We start from the raw sequence: 17056 nt of genomic DNA on the forward strand, positions 1-17056 counted from the left end.
CCCTCATGATGCTACAAAGCATGCTTCTTACAGCCCCCAGCTGGCCACTGTGCCCAAGTGCAACTCCCACATGGCCCTGCTTGGCCTGTAGCATTGTCCTCCCACAGGTGGTGAGTACATGTAACTTATAAACTGTTCAGGGATCTCACCTGTCCTGTGTTCAGCCATCCCCGTCACCCTACGGTGGGACTCTGCGCCTCACCAGTGAACAGTGAATAGGAGGTGACAGTGTATAATGGTATCTCATGGTGGTGTAAGTTTACATTTCTGTAGCATGTTGAGCATCATGTCCTTATTTGCTATCTGTGTATCTGCTTTGGTGAAGGTTTGTTCAGTGCTCTTCCCTATTTTGTGATCTGGGTTGTTTGTCTTCCTATTGAGTTGAAAGAGTCCCTTGTTGAATACATGTGTTGCAAAGATTTTCTCCCACTCTCTGACTTCCCATTCATTTCCCTCACTGTGTACTTTTAAAGAGCAGAAGTTTTAATAACATCCAGTTGATCAACTTATTAGTTGTTGAAAGAGGGGTGTTGAAATTTCCAGCTATGATTGTAGTTGGAAGCCACAAAAAATTCTGATTTTTTTTTTTGAGTTCCGTCATGTATTTTGAATCTGTTATTAGATGCATAAACATTTTGGACTATTATTTCCTCATGATAAATTGACTCCTTTAACATTATGAAATGGCCCTCTTTATCTCAAATAATTTCTCTCTTCTGAAGTCTACTTTGTCTGACGTTAATATAGCCACCCCAGCTTTCTTTCAGGAAGTATTATTATGGTATTACTCCCAATCTTTTTATTTTTAATATATCTGTGTCTGTATTTGAAGTGGGTTTCCTGAAGATAATATATACTTCAGCCTTGCTCTTTCATCCGATCTGAAAATCTCTGGAGTGTTTAGATCATTTACATTTAATTTGATTATGGACGTGGTTGGGTTTAAATCTACCATCTTATTTGTTTTCCTTTTTCCTGTTTGGCCTTAGTTCTTTTTTTAACCTCTTTTTATGCATTATTTTGCATTAATTGAGTATTTTTTGTATTTCTATTTTATCTCTTTTCTTGGCTTATTAAGTACAATATATCTTATATTTATAACGCAGGTGGTTGCTACAGGTTTGCAGTATACATCTTTAACCTACCACGGGCTACCTTCAAGTAATGTTATACCACTTCAAGTATAGTATAAGAGCATCGTAACATTATATTTCCATTCCCCCTGAAGCCTTTTTTGTTAAGCATTTTACTTCTACGTATGTTATAGCGCCACAAAACATTGTCATTATTTTTGCTTTAAACATTCCTTTATTTTTTTAAAGAGGTTTCCTATAAGATACTTGAAATTATTCTAAAACTATAGTAATATAACAGTAATTACAATTGTCAAGCAGTTGCAATAGTGCAGGGCAGACAAATAGGCTATTGGAGCAGAGTAGAGAGCCTCCTACTGGACTCTGCATAGAATAAGGAGTATGACAAATACTGCATTGCTGACTAGTGGGAAAAGGATGGATTCGTCAGTAAATAGTTCTAGGAATACCTGGCTGTCAATGGGGCGGCGGGGGCGGTGGATTAACTTAGAGCCTTATTTTACACCACTCGATCATTTACAGGTAGGTTAAAGACACAAATATGGAAATAGAAATGGAAGTGAGGTCTGTGAGCCACAGCGCCGGCATCACCCACGAGCTAAGTCTGCATTAAAAATACGCATACGAACACTGGGGGAACACTGGCAAAGGAGATGATCTTTGGGGAAATAGTTGTCAACTCAAAATGCACAAGCCATGAAAGAAAACATAAATTTGGTATACTGTACTTGGATTACTGGCTAGAAAGATGGTGGCTTCCTGAAGGGTTGGCTGTTCACGCAGAAGGTAGCCTTCCCTGCGAATACGTCCGCTGGAAGGTGCTTGGAGAGCAGCCCCAGCATCCTGCATCTCCTGCAAAGATGGCTTAACTTAAACTGGCTTAAGCAGGAAAGGGCATTTACTGGCTCATCGGTGTGATGGGTAAAGGGAACCGTAGACATGGCAGAGCCCAGAAATCTCACCAAGAAGGAGGAGGAAACAGCTGTGGCCGTGCAGCCATTCCAGTCCAGAAGGGGATGAGAATCAGACATGGGGCTCAGGCCAGCGTGGGCAGCCCCGGTGTGTGTGAAGCAGATGCAGCTGGGGCTCGTGACTGCCTCACCGCCTCCCCTCCACCCCCGACCATCCCACAGGACGTCTGCCCACAAAGCCCAGGTATTTATGCTGAGGAACAACTGTCTAGACCTGTCTGAGGAAATGTTGTCAATATTAGAGGGGTTTAACGGCTCCAAAGCCAACACCCTTTGTGTGTCTCAGAAGATGATTTCGATGTTCATGCGGACAAAACACAGGATGAGTTCAAAGAGGCATGAGTTAGTGCTGGTGGTTCTGGCCTGACTGTCAAGCCAGACCTCCATCCCCAGGGAGCTGTTCAGCTGCTTTATACCAACTAGAGATGCACCTGCAACCTGGAAAGCCTCTTCCACCTCACCCAGCGAGAGATCAAACTGGCAGTCATGGAGAATGGCCATTTCACATCTATATTGTCTACTTTGTCCTTAGCCACACCGCCCACTCTGTGAGCCCTGATCGTCCCCAACAGAGCACGTTAAGTAAATGGTTCCAGTGCTTATATTTCTTCTTTGATGTCGCTTAAAATGTCCACAGTGGAGCCAATGAGATTGCAAAGGTGAGCTGGCTACCTGGATGCCAAGGGTGCAAGGTCAGCTCTGGGGTAGCACTGGCTGAAACCCTCAATTTGCACATCTGGGAGCCAAACAACTGGAGTGGCCGTGCTGGAGAAGGAGAGCAAGTCGTCCGAGACCAAGGCCACCATCCAAGCACCCTGCCACTCCAGAATACTTCCCCATCCTTTCCTTCCTGATAGCAGTGGTGGAGGGGGCCACCACCAGGGTTCTTGGGGGCAAGTAGCTCAACCTCTAAGCTTGGTTTCTCCCCCTGTGCAGGGAAGTTTGGCCCAGGGCGCTGGTCCTCAAACTTGGCACCACGGAACTTTCGGAGGTTCCAGAACTTACTGGAGGGCTTCGGTAGGAAGCATGGAAGTTCTAAGAGGAACCCCAGGGGCTCTGAGCACTCACCCCCCATGACTCCCAGCCTCACTCTCCATTTGTAAGTTTTATTTTTATATGATTTATTCCCATGTGATTTCATCACTGAAATAAGCCATGGGGACCAGAATTCCGTTTTATGAAGATTACCCTGGTGGTGTTTTAGAGGGGAAGTAGAAGAGGACAAAGCTGGAGGGAGGGGTACTGGTTAGGGAACCCCATAGGGTCCAGGAGAGAAACGAGGCTCAAGGTAAAGAAAGAGCATCGGAGATGAAGGGGGAACAAAACAGGAAAAAGAGGGGATGTTTCTGTCAGATAGATGATAGTCACCAGAGGACGTTGACAGTAGTCCCATGGAGTCACTTTAAAGAGCCCTATCTTCAAATGGTTCCAACAGGATTAATAACCTCCAACCTAGAATTTCAGATAAATAAATACATTGACTTGTTGGATGGACTTGTTTATACGCGGTTTATATGAATTTAGTATAATGTCGAGCTCCAACAATGAGTAGCGGGGGCTACTCTTGGTTGTGGTGCGTGGGCTTCTCATTGCGGTGGCTTCTCCTGTTGTGGAGCACGAGCTGTAAGTGCGCGGGCTTCAGTAGTTGTGGCATGAGGGCTCAGTAGTTGTGGCACACAGGCTCTAGAGCTCAGGCTCAGTAGTTGTGGACTCAGTTGCTCTGCACCATGTGGGATCTTCCCGGACCAGGGCTCAAACCCATGTCCCCTGCGTTGGCAGGCGGATTCTTAACCACTGTGCCACCAGGGGAGCCCCAAACTTATTTCTTTACTTCCTTCCTCATGGCAAAGAAGAACTATTCGATACACATTCTTTAACTGTAATATTTTGACACATGTAAAAGATACTATTATACAACTCAAGCTAATTAAATTCTACACAGAAGGTATCAATTGTTCTTAACTTTCCAGGTCCAAACCATCATTTAAGAACAACAAAAAAATTAAAGTGACTTTTAAGATCTGAAGTTATATAGAAAAATTTACAGCGAACCATTAGCATTTAAGGTTAGGATGTAAAGAGTAATGGCAACTATACTTTCCCATTTTATTAGCAAAGTGAATCAGGATGAGTAGGAAAATACACAGGAAATCACTTTGCTCAAACACAAAAAAATTACATTTTAACAAGAGCTGGTCATAAGAATTTTCAGAAAAGTTGCTACCTCTTCCCCTCTTAGTACAGTTTTAGTTGATTTTTAAGTAGTAAAAGCTAAAGTTAAAGGAGACATGTGTTTTTAAATTGTTTTTGGTGTATCTTCAAAGTTATAAAAGTTATAAAGTAGTCAGTGTTAAAATATATTTGGTAGTTTAACAATAACATTTTGCTTCCAGGATAATGTTCTCACACTTTATAGCTTTAAGAATGTACTTTACTCATGGGAACTAAGGCGGTTATGAGAAACTGAAGGGAAAAAGTTCAAAAGGTAGTCCATGACTTTTTTTTTTTAGGTTCTGAAAAAGGATAAGACTGTTTGGATTATGTTGCTCTCTGATTTAGTAAAAAAAAAAAAAATGCTAATGAATATATGTTAACCTTGAGGTTATCAACATTCTTGCTCCAGATAGATTTATGGTAAAAATAGACTACTGAACTGTCTTGTTAAATTTTAAAAGATGAGTTTGGAGGAGTTACAAATAACATCCTTTACCCTGAGGTCAAAAAGAATATGTAAACTCAAATTTTTTAGATAAGAATACTTATTATAGTTTCAACTTTCATACTTCCTATTAAAATGACTGTGTAAGAATATACAATCTTTTATGGTTTTATTCTGAATATATACCACTCTCCCTTTTTAACAAATTCAAAGTAACACATGTTCATTTTGAAATTTTTTAAAAGTACAAAGTAGAAAAAACCCCACAAAATTAGTGCAAGATCACTAGAGAAATATTCAAACGTTGCCAAAGTAGCCCATCCCTACTTTCCTCCCATCACTGATGAAGTACAGAGAGGTAAAGTGTTATGTACCCAGAATAGTGAAAGGGACAAACATGGGCTGAGGAGGTAGGAATTAAGACGTAGCTCAACAGTGAAAACTAGGAAAAGAGCTGGGCAGGGCAAATAGGACAGTTTTCTGTGGGGTTGGTAGCCTAAGGGCGCAGTGTTCACGTAAGCTGGGGCAACAAGGAGAAGACAATTGAGTTCCTGTATCTAAGATCCCTGCTCCTGGGTTGATTATATGTTCTAAGCTGCACCATCTCACTGGTTTCAGTGGAGCCGGAGAAAGCAGTGGCAAAGGAAAGAAGGGAAAATTATGGGGGTAGCATCTGCTCATTGTGTGAGCCTGCAGCATCGGCAACACGCTTCATTCTATTAATTGCATCAACCGCATCTTGTAAACACATTTCCAGAGACCACGTGTAATGGGCCTTGGGTTCCATTCAGCCCCTTTTTTTTTTTTTTTTTTGCGATACGCGGGCCTCTCACCGCTGTGGCCTCTCCCGCCGCGGAGCACAGGCTCCGGACGCGCAGGCTCAGCGGCCATGGCCCATGGGCCTAGCGCTGCGCGGCATGTGGGATCCTCCCGGACCGGGGCACGAATCCGTGTCCCCTGCATCGGCAGGCGGACCCTCAACCACGGCGCCACCAGGGAAGCCCCCAGCCCCTTTTTTGACTCCTCAAATAGTTAACGTATAATTTGTTTTTCACATCATTTTCATCAAATAAAATTCACTTTCATTTTTATGACCATTTTTAAAACAGCAAATATCTCCCCAAGCAGTCTTGGGTTTCAAAGTGGCAGTGATTTTATGTGCTGACGCATTTGAACTGCCAAGGATCTCCCGCGATGTATGCGTTAATGACGACCACTTGGAGTTCTTGTTCAGATGTTTGCTCAAAGCGTAGAGCTACCGTCAGAGTGCCTCAGCCTAAAGAAACAATTCTTCCAGTTATGCAGATCCATAAATTCCAACTCAAGCAATGTATTTTGCGGGTAATAAACACAAGTGTGTTCCTAATTGGAGAGAAATAATGCTTAGGCTTGGACCTGTTGCCTTCCTGGAACTGACGTCTAGCACACATGGAGACATTCCTCTCTAAAGAACACAGTCGCTAATAGAAACAAGCAGTCCACCAGGATGTCGAGCCAACACTTCCTGCAGAGGGCAGAGTTCTCTGGAATTTACTGAAAGTGGACACAGAGGACATTTATATTTATAGAAACACTTTAGATAAGACAAGACTTTTAAAAGCCAGAAATCACTTTTAGGGAGATTTCAGAAAAATGTTGTAATCTTTTTTTAGTATTAATAGGCATAAAAAGGATTGTTATATTGATATTGACAGAAATTAGGTGATTAATTGAAGATTTTAACTTGAAAGGATGAATTGCCCCAACATTGGTTTAGAATTTTTCATTATATACAGTTCAATCTTGTGGTCTGTCAAATGCCCAATAGCCATTTATCTAGTACACGTACCTTTACAGCTGGATTTCCAAATATGATTATTAAATTCATATGATAGAGTGTCCTGAAAGTAAATATGTCAGCAGGCTTTGCTTTATTTTATGCATTTATTCTGGATGTAACATAACTTGATGTTACGTAACACAGATGATGCTCTAAGACATTTTGCCAGAGCTATTCAAGTACAGCATTGTTTGAGACTGTGGAAGGTGATTTAGAAACACCTGGATTGAGTATTTCTATCCATGCTTTAAATCCTAAAAGGCTTGCAGTTTTATAGTCCTTTCAGGGAAAGACAGGAACTACATTAACACTTGTTAGCATAACAGTTAATATACTTCTGAGAAAGATTTTGTAAAAATTTTGAAAATTATGCCAAAAAATTAAAGGGAAGATTAAAAAGGATTAGTGTTTGATCAGCCTCTGTAGATTTAGGAATATTTTTTAGAATATATATTTTTAGAAATATTTACAGCTTTTATACTTGGGGGCTTGGGAACATGAAGGCAACACGCGTTGGAACAAAATCCTAAATCTTACATTCAGATGAGCATCATCATTTGTGGTAATATTCATGTAATGGAGCTCAGCGTCCCAGCTAATGTCAAAGCAACAGTCGATGAGATTATTGTATTCAAGTTGCTCTGTGTGGTCCACTTGGAACCTCTGTCTCTTTGATAGTATTTGGACGCTCTCCTCTCTCCCTCCCTTACACCTAATCGGTCCAGTGGGACGCCACACAAGACAAAAAGCTCACGTAATTTGATAGAACAGGAGCTGATAGATTAGTAGGGAGAAGAACCATCACGTTTCTTCCTCTCTGAACCAGCAACATATTTGTATTAACAGCCGTGGTCTGGACAAGCGCCTCCACCTTTCTTGTCAAGAAGGGTAATTTTCAGCCAGTGTAGTAGGAGGGCTACACTGTAGCTCATGATGTAAATATTTTTTCAAAGTGGAAGTTTCATAGGCTATGAAATAACATATTAGCCACATGAAGTGTCAGACTTTTGAAAAAGTCCCCTCTCCCACAAGCTAAAGATTATGATAATAACAGTAACTCTAATCATGGCTAACCTATCTGAGTACTCACTCTGACCGGCCAGAGTGGATTATATATATTATTTCATTAAGTCTCCCAAGAATAGATAACCAATAAGGACTTACTGTATAGCACGGGGAACTCTACTCACTACTCTGTAATGACCTGTATGGGAATAGAATCTGACGCACTTTGCTGTACAGCAGAAACTAACACAACATTGTAAATCAACTAAACTCCAATAAAAAAAATTCATTAACAAAAATAAATAAATCTCCCAATAGTCCTATTAGGTAGGTAACTTGTGTTATCCCATTTCACTGCTGAGCTATCTTATCTGTTGTGATTAACAAACTCCCTCCAAAATTATCGGCTGAAACTGTCAACCCTGAATGTGATTCTGTGGATAGTGATTTAGGCAGAGCTTCGCTGGCTGATTCTTGGTCTTGACCTGGTCTAGGTGATCTGGCAGAGCTGTGAACTTGTGATCACAAGTCACTTTGAGGCTTCCTAGTCTAGAAGGGCCTTAGCTGAGACAACAGGGCTCTTCTCTAGCCTAGAAACCCAGGCTTGTTCATGGGATGCCCTCCAGATTCTAAAAGCTGCGGAGTGGAAACTCCAAGACCTCCCGGGGCCCAGGCTTGGAACTAGCTCAGCCTCATTTCTAGTGCATTCTGTTGGTCAACGCAGGTCACAAAGCCTGGCAGGTTTCAAAGTTTGGGGGGAAAGACTCCACGTCTTGGAAGGAGCTTCACTGTGACTAGTTTTGCATTCTACTGCTGTTTCTGAGTCTGAGAGATGTGTCGCGACTTGCCAAAGATCACACAAGTTAGTAAGTGACTTTCATACACTGCAGGGGGGCTCTGTACGCCACCTTGGGAAACAGTTTGGCATTTTCTGAGTTGTTTGTCTTCTTGTTATTAAATTGTAAGAGTTCTTTCTATATTCTGGATACAAGTTTTTCGTCTGACATATGTGTCATGTATATTTTCTCCCAGTTTTTGGCTTTCCTTTATTTTCTTAATAGCGTTTTTTTTTTTTTTTAAGAGCAAACGTTTTTCATTTTAATGAAGTCTAATTTACCAATTATTTTCTTTCATGTGTTGTGCCTTTGGTGTTCTGCTTAAGAATGTGTGAATGAGAAGTGTAGCCCTAGAAGTCTAAGGGTATAGCTTGAAGCGGTCCAAGTGTTTTATTTAAAAACGAATTTCGGGGAGTTCCCTGGTGGCACAGTGGTTAAGAACGCGCCTGCCAATGCAGGGGACACGGGTTCGAGCCCTGGTCCGGGAAAATCCCACATGCCACGGAGCGACTAAGCCCGTGCGCCACAACTACTGAAGCCCGCGCGCCTAGAGCCCATGCTCCGCAACAAGAGAAGCCACCGCAATGAGAAGCCCACACCCCACAGTGAAGAGTAGCCCCTGCCCGCCGCAACTAGAGAAAAGCCCGCGCTCAGCAACAAAGACCCAAAGCAGCCACAAATTAAATAAACGAATTTTGCATTCTACTTAATAAAGTAATCTTACTTGCCTTCACATAAAAATAATGCCTCACGTAAGAGACAGCTTATCTAATGCTCCAGGATAGAAACCCACATTTATTCCATGGCACAGAACTGCACATCTTCAGAACATAAGCACTCTAGGTGCCTCAGCAACTAACAACATTATCATTCATAACAAGTTCTAGTACAAATAAAAGCGATAAGGCTACAAATAAAAGGAGAAATTGCCATATATATATATATATTTGTATACACACACACACATATAATAAACTCTGCGTTAACCTTTTCCCATCATTGACTGTATTATTAGCTTTCCATGTAGATTCAACTATTTAACTGCTTATATATGTCTAAGCTACTAAAAATCCTTCCTGAATGAATAGCAGATGAACAACTGAATGTAAATGAAAACAGATGCTTCAAAGAAAAGGATCCAGAATTGTCATCAACTCTTCACAGTCACTCCATGTTTTCTCTAACAAGCACATATGCCCACAGCACATTGCCAAACTCTATTGACGTCTTCCAAAATTTCTGTACGAAATTATGATTATGATCTCATAGAGTTCAGGACTTTTGGCTAAAGAGCCTGCCTCCCCAGGATGTTTTTTTCAAAGAAGTTGGTACCCCCAGGAGTGCTGGGGGAGGGAAGCACACACAGGTATTGGAGGATGTCCCTAACCTAAAGCCTGCTGTATGATCTCAGAATCTCCAAAGTTTGACTTCTTTCAAATCTGAGAATCTGGAGTCACGCCAGATCTAGAGACACAAGGCAAGCAGAAAAGGAAACCCACTGACCCTGTATTTAGTATCCACATTCTTGTGCCTTTAAAGTATGTATTTTCAAATGTAACCTATTGAAATATCAATAGTCCTCTGAATATAGTTACTATCACAATAAATGCATTCATGCTGTATAAGAAACGATGGGTTCTTACACACCATAAAACACAAAATAACGTAAAAAAATAGTTGCTGCTCTAGAGGTATTTGCTTTAGACTTAAAGTCTGTTTAAATGTGTGTATAAAATATGTTTAAGAAGTGATAATAGGACGAAGTGAGAGAGTGGCATGGACTTATATACACTACCAAATGTAAAATAGCTAGCTAGTGGGAAGCAGCTGCATAGCACAGGGAGATCAGCTCGGTGCTTTGTGAACACCTAGAAGGGTGGGATAGGGAGGGTAGGGGGGAGTTGCAAGAGGGAGGGGATATGGGGATATATGTATATTTATAACTGATTCACTTTGTTATAAAGCAGAAACAAGCACACCATTGTAAAGCAATTATACTCCAATAAAGATGTTAAAAAAGAAAAAAAAGGAAGTGATAATAGATTAGGCGGTCAATTACTGAATGTGGCAGCTAGGACTAAGGAACATTACCGAGTTTTTATCCTCATTGGACAAATCCTAGAAGACAGAAAATTCACTTTATACCTCATTTCTGCGCACACATCAGATTTAACTGTGAAAAAAATCTCATGGGTCTATAGCCCTGATTCCATCTATCTCTTTTGTCTGACTCCTTTTCTGACAAAAACTGTTGATTTTCAAAGGTGCCTTGGGACAGGAAAGATGTGTTCAGACACGTGTGCACACGCAGATGGTGGGGTAAGGGGGTTGTTGGTGGTGAAGGAAGCGTGGGCTTGTGAGAAGCATCCGTCATATTTTTCTTTTTTGCATAGAAGCAGATACATGTGTTAAAATATATGCCTATGATAACAACTGCTAAAATTATGGTTCATTTTGATAGAAAGACGTCCTGCTCAAAATCTAATCTCAGGCAACTATTCAGCAAGCAGGATCGGAATAACTATCTTATCTGTACTTTTTATGTGCATAGTTTCTGACAGGTTGTGCTAGGTATAGTAAGCCTTTACTAGCGCTGTACAGAATGTATCACAACTTGTGACTTGAATAAGAACAAGTTATTCAAACTTGCTTTGCTCTGTTATTCAAAGTATTTGAAACTTCAGAGTGCTCATTCCTTCCTTTGCAATGATTCCTGGCTTCATCTTATTTATGCCATTGGCCCTAGAATCAAGCAGCTCACCAGATTTGCAATAAAGTTATTCAAGTTTATGTATTATGTAAGACAGAATATATTATCATTGCATAAAATCTTAAAGCACCAGATTTCTTGGAAAAATGCCCATGAATTTAAAAGCAGTAGTTTTAAAATTATGTATATTTGGAAATATCCTTAATTCTGAAAGAATGCACCGCATAAACTGCTAGATTTTTTTTTAAGTATTAAAATTTACTTTGCTTTTTCTCAGTTTAAAATATAATAAATAGTTCTACCTCCCAAAGACAATGTCTTTTAATACAAGTTCCCTTCTAAGCTTTTTTTTGGATACGCTTTTACATAATTGGGACCATACTCTCTATAGTTTCTATCCTACATTTTTTTTAAACATTTTTATTGGAGTATAATTGCTTTACAATGGTGTGTTATTTTCTGCTTTATAACAAAGTGAATCAGTTATACATATACATATGTCCCCATATCTCTTCCCTCTTGTGTCTCCCTCCCACCTTCCCTATCCCACCCCTCTAGGTGGTCACAAAGCACTGAGCTGATCTCCCTGTGCTATGTGGCTGCTTCCCACTAGCTATCTATTTTACACTTGCTAGTGTATATATGTCCATGCCACTCTCTCAGTTCATCCCAGCTTACCCTTCCCCCTCCGCATGTCCTCAAGTCCATTCTCTAGTAGGTCTGCGTCTTTATTCCTGTCTTGCCCCTAGGTTCTTCATGACCATTTCTTTTTTATTTTCTTTTCTTTTTTTTTTAGATTCCGTATATATGTGTTAGCATACGGTATTTGTTTTTCTCTTTCTGACTTACTTCACTCTGTATGACAGACTCTAGGTCCATCCACCTCACTACAAATAACTCAATTTCGTTTCTTTTGATGGCTGAGTAATCTATCCTACATTTTAAACTTAAACATAAGCTTTTCTTATACTGTGACCAAAACTTCACGTGTAGACATCTAACCAGTGACTGTGCCGTAATTACATCAGTTGCACTCACAATAGTGCACGTTTAAGTTTGCTATTATAAAAATGCTCTTGTGGTCACCTCATTACATGAAACTTTCACAAATTTCAGATTATTTCTTTTTCGAGTGTCAGTCAGGGCTCACCCAGAGAAGCAGAAGTAGTAGGAGATGTATGCTAAGAGACAGAGTGCAAGGAGCTGGCTCACCTCGTGGAGGCCTGCGAGGCAAGCGTGGAATCTCAGGGCAGGACGTTCGGAAGAGCCGGCCGGCACCCTCTGGGCTGGCCTGAAACTGCCGTCCGTCCACAAGCAGAATTGCTTCTTCTGAGAAGCCTCAGCCGCATTTCAGGACTTTTAGCTGATGGAGTAAGGCCTACTCAGGATATCTAGGATAATCTCTTTTACTCACAGTCGACTGAGTTTTTGCTTTAATCACATCTAAAAAAAAAATACCTTCATAGCAGATAAGTGTTCATGAATAACTGGGACTTTAGCTGAGTGAAGTTGACCTACCAAAAGACCATCAGGGTTAAATTTTCAGAAGTAGAATTACTGAGTCAAAGGGAATGGAATTTTTTTAAAAAAAATCTGATACAAATATTTAAATCCCTTTTCTAAAGGGTGGTCACAATTTTCTATACTTTGCCACTCTATCCCTGCATTTTCTTGGGGTAGGTACCAGACTGCCTACCCTACGATACTCTGAATCAATAACACAATCGAGAGGGCCCCTAAGATAAAAAAAGCACTCGGGTCTCAGGATGAACACAAGGTTTCCTGGCTGTAAGTATCTAGGAGCTAAAGATCTGCTTTCCCAGGACAGTTATTCTGCCCTGAGCCCCGTATGAGCCTCACTGAGCAGCTGCCAGACCTATTTATAGGTGGGAATATAGATTCCGATTTATTATTTACTCTTTATAGGGAATGTGTTAGGCATTTTGAGGGGAGATAGAAGTGTTTACCCTGTCCTCAAAAAGTCTAAAGTCAAGGCTAAGTTTTAAATAAATATTTGATGTTATTATATCCATGTTAAACTTCATTTTCATAGATTTCTCTGGGAAATGGGGCTAATCACGTCTTTAAACTCTACATAACTATAAATAAAAGGCAGACCTTTCTGAAGCCTCTTGCTGTTTCAGTAGATCTATGTAAAGGTCCATATTATTTTATCTTTAGAAAACTTATCATTAGGCGGAGGTTAGTAGACTGATTAATTGGGTGGATTTGGGGAAGAGGTTTTTTAGTTGAATTCTTACTTTTATTATGTACTATTTTTTTAAAACCTGGACAAATAACTTAATCTCCCAAAGGCTCAGTTTTCTCACTTGTAAAATGGAGATAATATTCCCTCGTGTGGTTGTATGAGGTTTAAATGCGCCAATGCATGTAAAATGTTTGGCATATGTGCTGGCACACGATGTGCATGTGTGCTTGCGTGTGTTTGACTGATCTCCCCTCTGTATCTTCTACTTTCTTTCGGTCCTCCACCCACCACACCAACATTTCAAGCAATTTAGAGCAGGACAGAAAAGTGCAACTGGCTTGAAAATCGTTCTTTTATTTCTTCAAAGGCTCAAACCTTCCGAGAATTTAGGTTTCGAAGGAAGCAGGAAGTGAGGTCGGGGCAGGGGCGGGGGGAGAGGTTGTAATTTGAAGACAGAGATAGATTGCCTTGAAAAAACATAAAGGAACACATGCTCCTCCAGAGGACACAGAAGGTCCCCAAGCAGAGGGAGAGGAGGAGGGGGCTGTGAATCCTGAGAGCAGAGGGGTCTGCATGCTTCGGGGCAGAGCCTGAAAAGCTGGGAAGACCCCCCAAGAGGAGGGGCCTCACAGAACCTCGGGCAGGGGGGCCTGGACAGGATCACAGTGGACTCCTAAGGATGAGGAAGAATAGTAAAGATCGGCCAGAGCTAAAGGAGGCACACCGACAGGCTCAGGGGATCACTCTCGTCATTGGGAGGATGGTCGCAGATGGCCAGAGCCTGTAATATCATTTCACGTGACCCCAGAACCAGAGCAGGACTCTGGGTGGGGCAGGGAAAGACTCTCAGAAGGACCGGTAAGTTTCACAATAGCCCAGTGGGGCTTGGAAACTGAAATTAAGTTGATTTATTAAAAAAAATAATGAAAATAAATAGAGCAGGTGCAACTCAGCTGGTAACATGAGATTCACATCCAATACTTACTCAAAAAGTGTCATCAGTGACAATTATTTAGCTCTTACTGATATGGAAGAAAGAGGAAAACGGAACATCCTCTGGCTGACATCTCTTAATACTTCCTGCCTACTTGTGGGCCTTGCTTGACCAGTTGTAGCCAATCTCAAGAATTTTGGACCTTTCCTTTCCATTGGCATCTGCCTGCAAACAGGCTAAAAATTCCTCTTATCCTTAAACAACCACCACCAATTTCTCTCGATCCAAACATTCCACCAAGTTCGTGTAACCTCCCTTCTCTTCACGATCACGTTTCTCAGGAGTGCAGCCACACTTGGTGTGCCCGCGTTCTGAACTTCCAGGCTCCCCTCAACTGATTACAGTTGGGCTTCTTCTCTCCCCGTTGAGGGAAACTACTTTCACGAGCAAGATAATGAATGATCTCCGGCTGCCAAATCTAAGATTTGTTCTGTATTCCATTTAATCTTTTTTTTTATCCTATTTAATCCTAATTAATTTATCCTAATTAATCAGACACTGTGTGCCTTCCTAAATGTCAAAAAGATTTGTTTTTTTCAAAAGACTTTATATATTTTTTAGAGCAGCTTAAGGCTTACAACAAAATTGAGAGGGAAGTACAGAGATTCCCATGTACCCCCCGCCCCACACATGCACGGTCTCCCCTGTTATCAACATCCTTCACCATATGGTACATTTTACCAAGGATGACCCTACATAGACATGTCGTAATCACCCAAAGTCCGTAGTTGACCTTAGGATCCACTCTGTGGGTTGTACATTCTATGGTTTGCATAAATGTCTAGTGAAATGTATCCATCATTATAATATCAGATAGGGTATTTTCACTGCCCTAAAAAGGATTTGTTTTTTAATCCAGCATTGTACAGGATGTTTTTTAAATTATCTATAAAGCAATATTGCTCGGGGACTTCCCTGGCGGTCCAGTGGTTGGGACTTCGCCTTCCAGTGCAGGGGGTGCAGGTTTGATCGCTGGTCGGGCAGCTAAGATCCCACGTGCCTCACAGCCAAAAAACCAAAACGCAAAACGGAAGCCATATTGTAACAAATTCAATAAAGACTTTAAAAATGGTCCACATCAAAAAATATCTTGAAAAAAAAAAGCAATATTGCTGGAAATAGAAGTCACAGTATCCCTCCTTCTTGAGACCTGCTCCAGTGTTTTATATTCTATGCTTCTGTTAATGCCTCTATTATGCTCCTGTTCTCCTGGGCTAAGACTGACTTTGTCCTTCCTCATTTCTTTCTTTATGGCGACTCTCCAATCCAAGAGGATGTCCAATCCTATTGCTTCTACCTAAGACATATTTCTTTGCCATTCTTCTTTATTTCAGTTTCTACCAGGATAGGAAGCTCTCGGGAGTTCCCTGGTGATCTAGTGGTTAGGATCCGACACAATCACTGCCATGGCCAGGTTCAGTCCCTGGTCAGGGAACTGAGATTTTTGTTCATCTCTCAATTAGAATATTTAGTAATCCCGTATTGATTTTCCCATTACCAGACTTTCATACTTGGGCAATACGCCACACAGTAAACCAAAGCCAATGATACACATGTCTCTCCATTCATAGTGCTCTATGGTCTGTCATTGTGGTCGCTCCATCGCCCTCAGGATGCAGTCAGAACACCTGATCTCAGTGTTACATGGCAGGGTGGTCCCTGGCTCTGCAGAATTAGCAAAGTCTTGCCTCACCTCTAATCCAAACGCCCCATCTAACCCCCCATCTCCCACCGACCTACCGAAAGCAAAACTCTTAGTTCCCCTGCCCTGTGACGGATCAAGCTCTCCTCTAGGTGATTCAGATCCAAGTGAAAGCTGCAGAAGCACTGCCTGGGCAGGCTGGGAGAAGGGCCTTTTGCTCTGGCTCCTCGCAGACTTGGCAGCCTCTCTTGCGTTTGTATCTGCCATGCACTGTATACTCTTCTCTCATTGACTGTCTCATCCTGTAAATGCCAGCCTGCAGCACTGCTCTTCCTGACTGGAACACCACACTTGCATTTTTCTTGCTTCTTGGAAAACTGCTGTTATTTCTTCAATTCCCATCTCAAATGCCGTGAGGATTCCGACCTTGCCCTGTCCTCCAACCGCGTTTTATCTGCATCTCTGTAATAGCATTTACCATGTTACATTTTAATTTATTTTTATAATATTTTCCTCCAAAGACTGTGTGCTCTGTACATACACAGACCATTTTGGTTTTTGTCTTTTTTACCCTTGTGGCCTAGCTTACCGTTTTCTGTTTTTCTCTTCTTTTTTTGCTTCCTCTTTACACACAGGATTTAAGACAGTCGGGAAAATATCTTTGAAATGAAATGTTTCTACTCGGTACGGTAATGGTAACCAAGAAACCTGGCCACTATTACAACCTTGTGAAGGTCTTTATCACATATCAGAGGAATCCATTTCCTATTTGGGCCACTTGAGTAATAAAAGGACAGTAATTTTTTGAGTGGCAGCCTGATTCCTCCCACATTCTTGCCAAATGTTTTTTTCTAGTCCTGCTTTATCCCTGAATCCCAGAGGCCCCTTGATACAACTTCCTGTGTGACCCCAAGTTTCTGACAACAAGGAAAATAATATTTCCCAGTGATTTCTCTCTACTGTTCAAAAATCCTATTGCTTTAGCTGCAGCTATTTTAATTCCCTTTCCTGGTTTTTTTGTTTGTTTGTGTGTTTTGTCTTGTTTTAAATCTGATTTCTGTTCTCAGGTGAGGGGACACTGTGGGTGAAGAGAAGGAATTGAGCAAAGGAGGCCTTA

General features: G+C 41.3%; 1 protein-coding gene across 32 annotated transcripts in view; it reads left to right on the forward strand.

The window, feature by feature from the left end:
• Window positions 1-17056, forward strand: part of CEP44 (centrosomal protein 44) — a 142362-nt gene that overhangs the window by 26991 nt on the left and 98315 nt on the right. For 2 of the 32 annotated variants that reach the window (XM_019932375.3, XM_033857561.2), the window contains one exon: window positions 1617-7855. The exons of 29 other annotated variants lie outside the window; for them this stretch is intronic. In XM_019932375.3, the coding sequence (XP_019787934.1) occupies window positions 1617-1620 (4 nt within the window). In that variant the 3' untranslated portion in view covers window positions 1621-7855. Of the gene's footprint in view, window positions 1-1616; window positions 7856-17056 lie in introns of those variants that run through there. One more of the 32 variants, XR_012332353.1, reaches the window with a different exon arrangement.

This window comes from Tursiops truncatus, chromosome 6 (assembly GCF_011762595.2).
Source record: "Tursiops truncatus isolate mTurTru1 chromosome 6, mTurTru1.mat.Y, whole genome shotgun sequence".
Taxonomy (NCBI): domain Eukaryota; kingdom Metazoa; phylum Chordata; class Mammalia; order Artiodactyla; family Delphinidae; genus Tursiops; species Tursiops truncatus.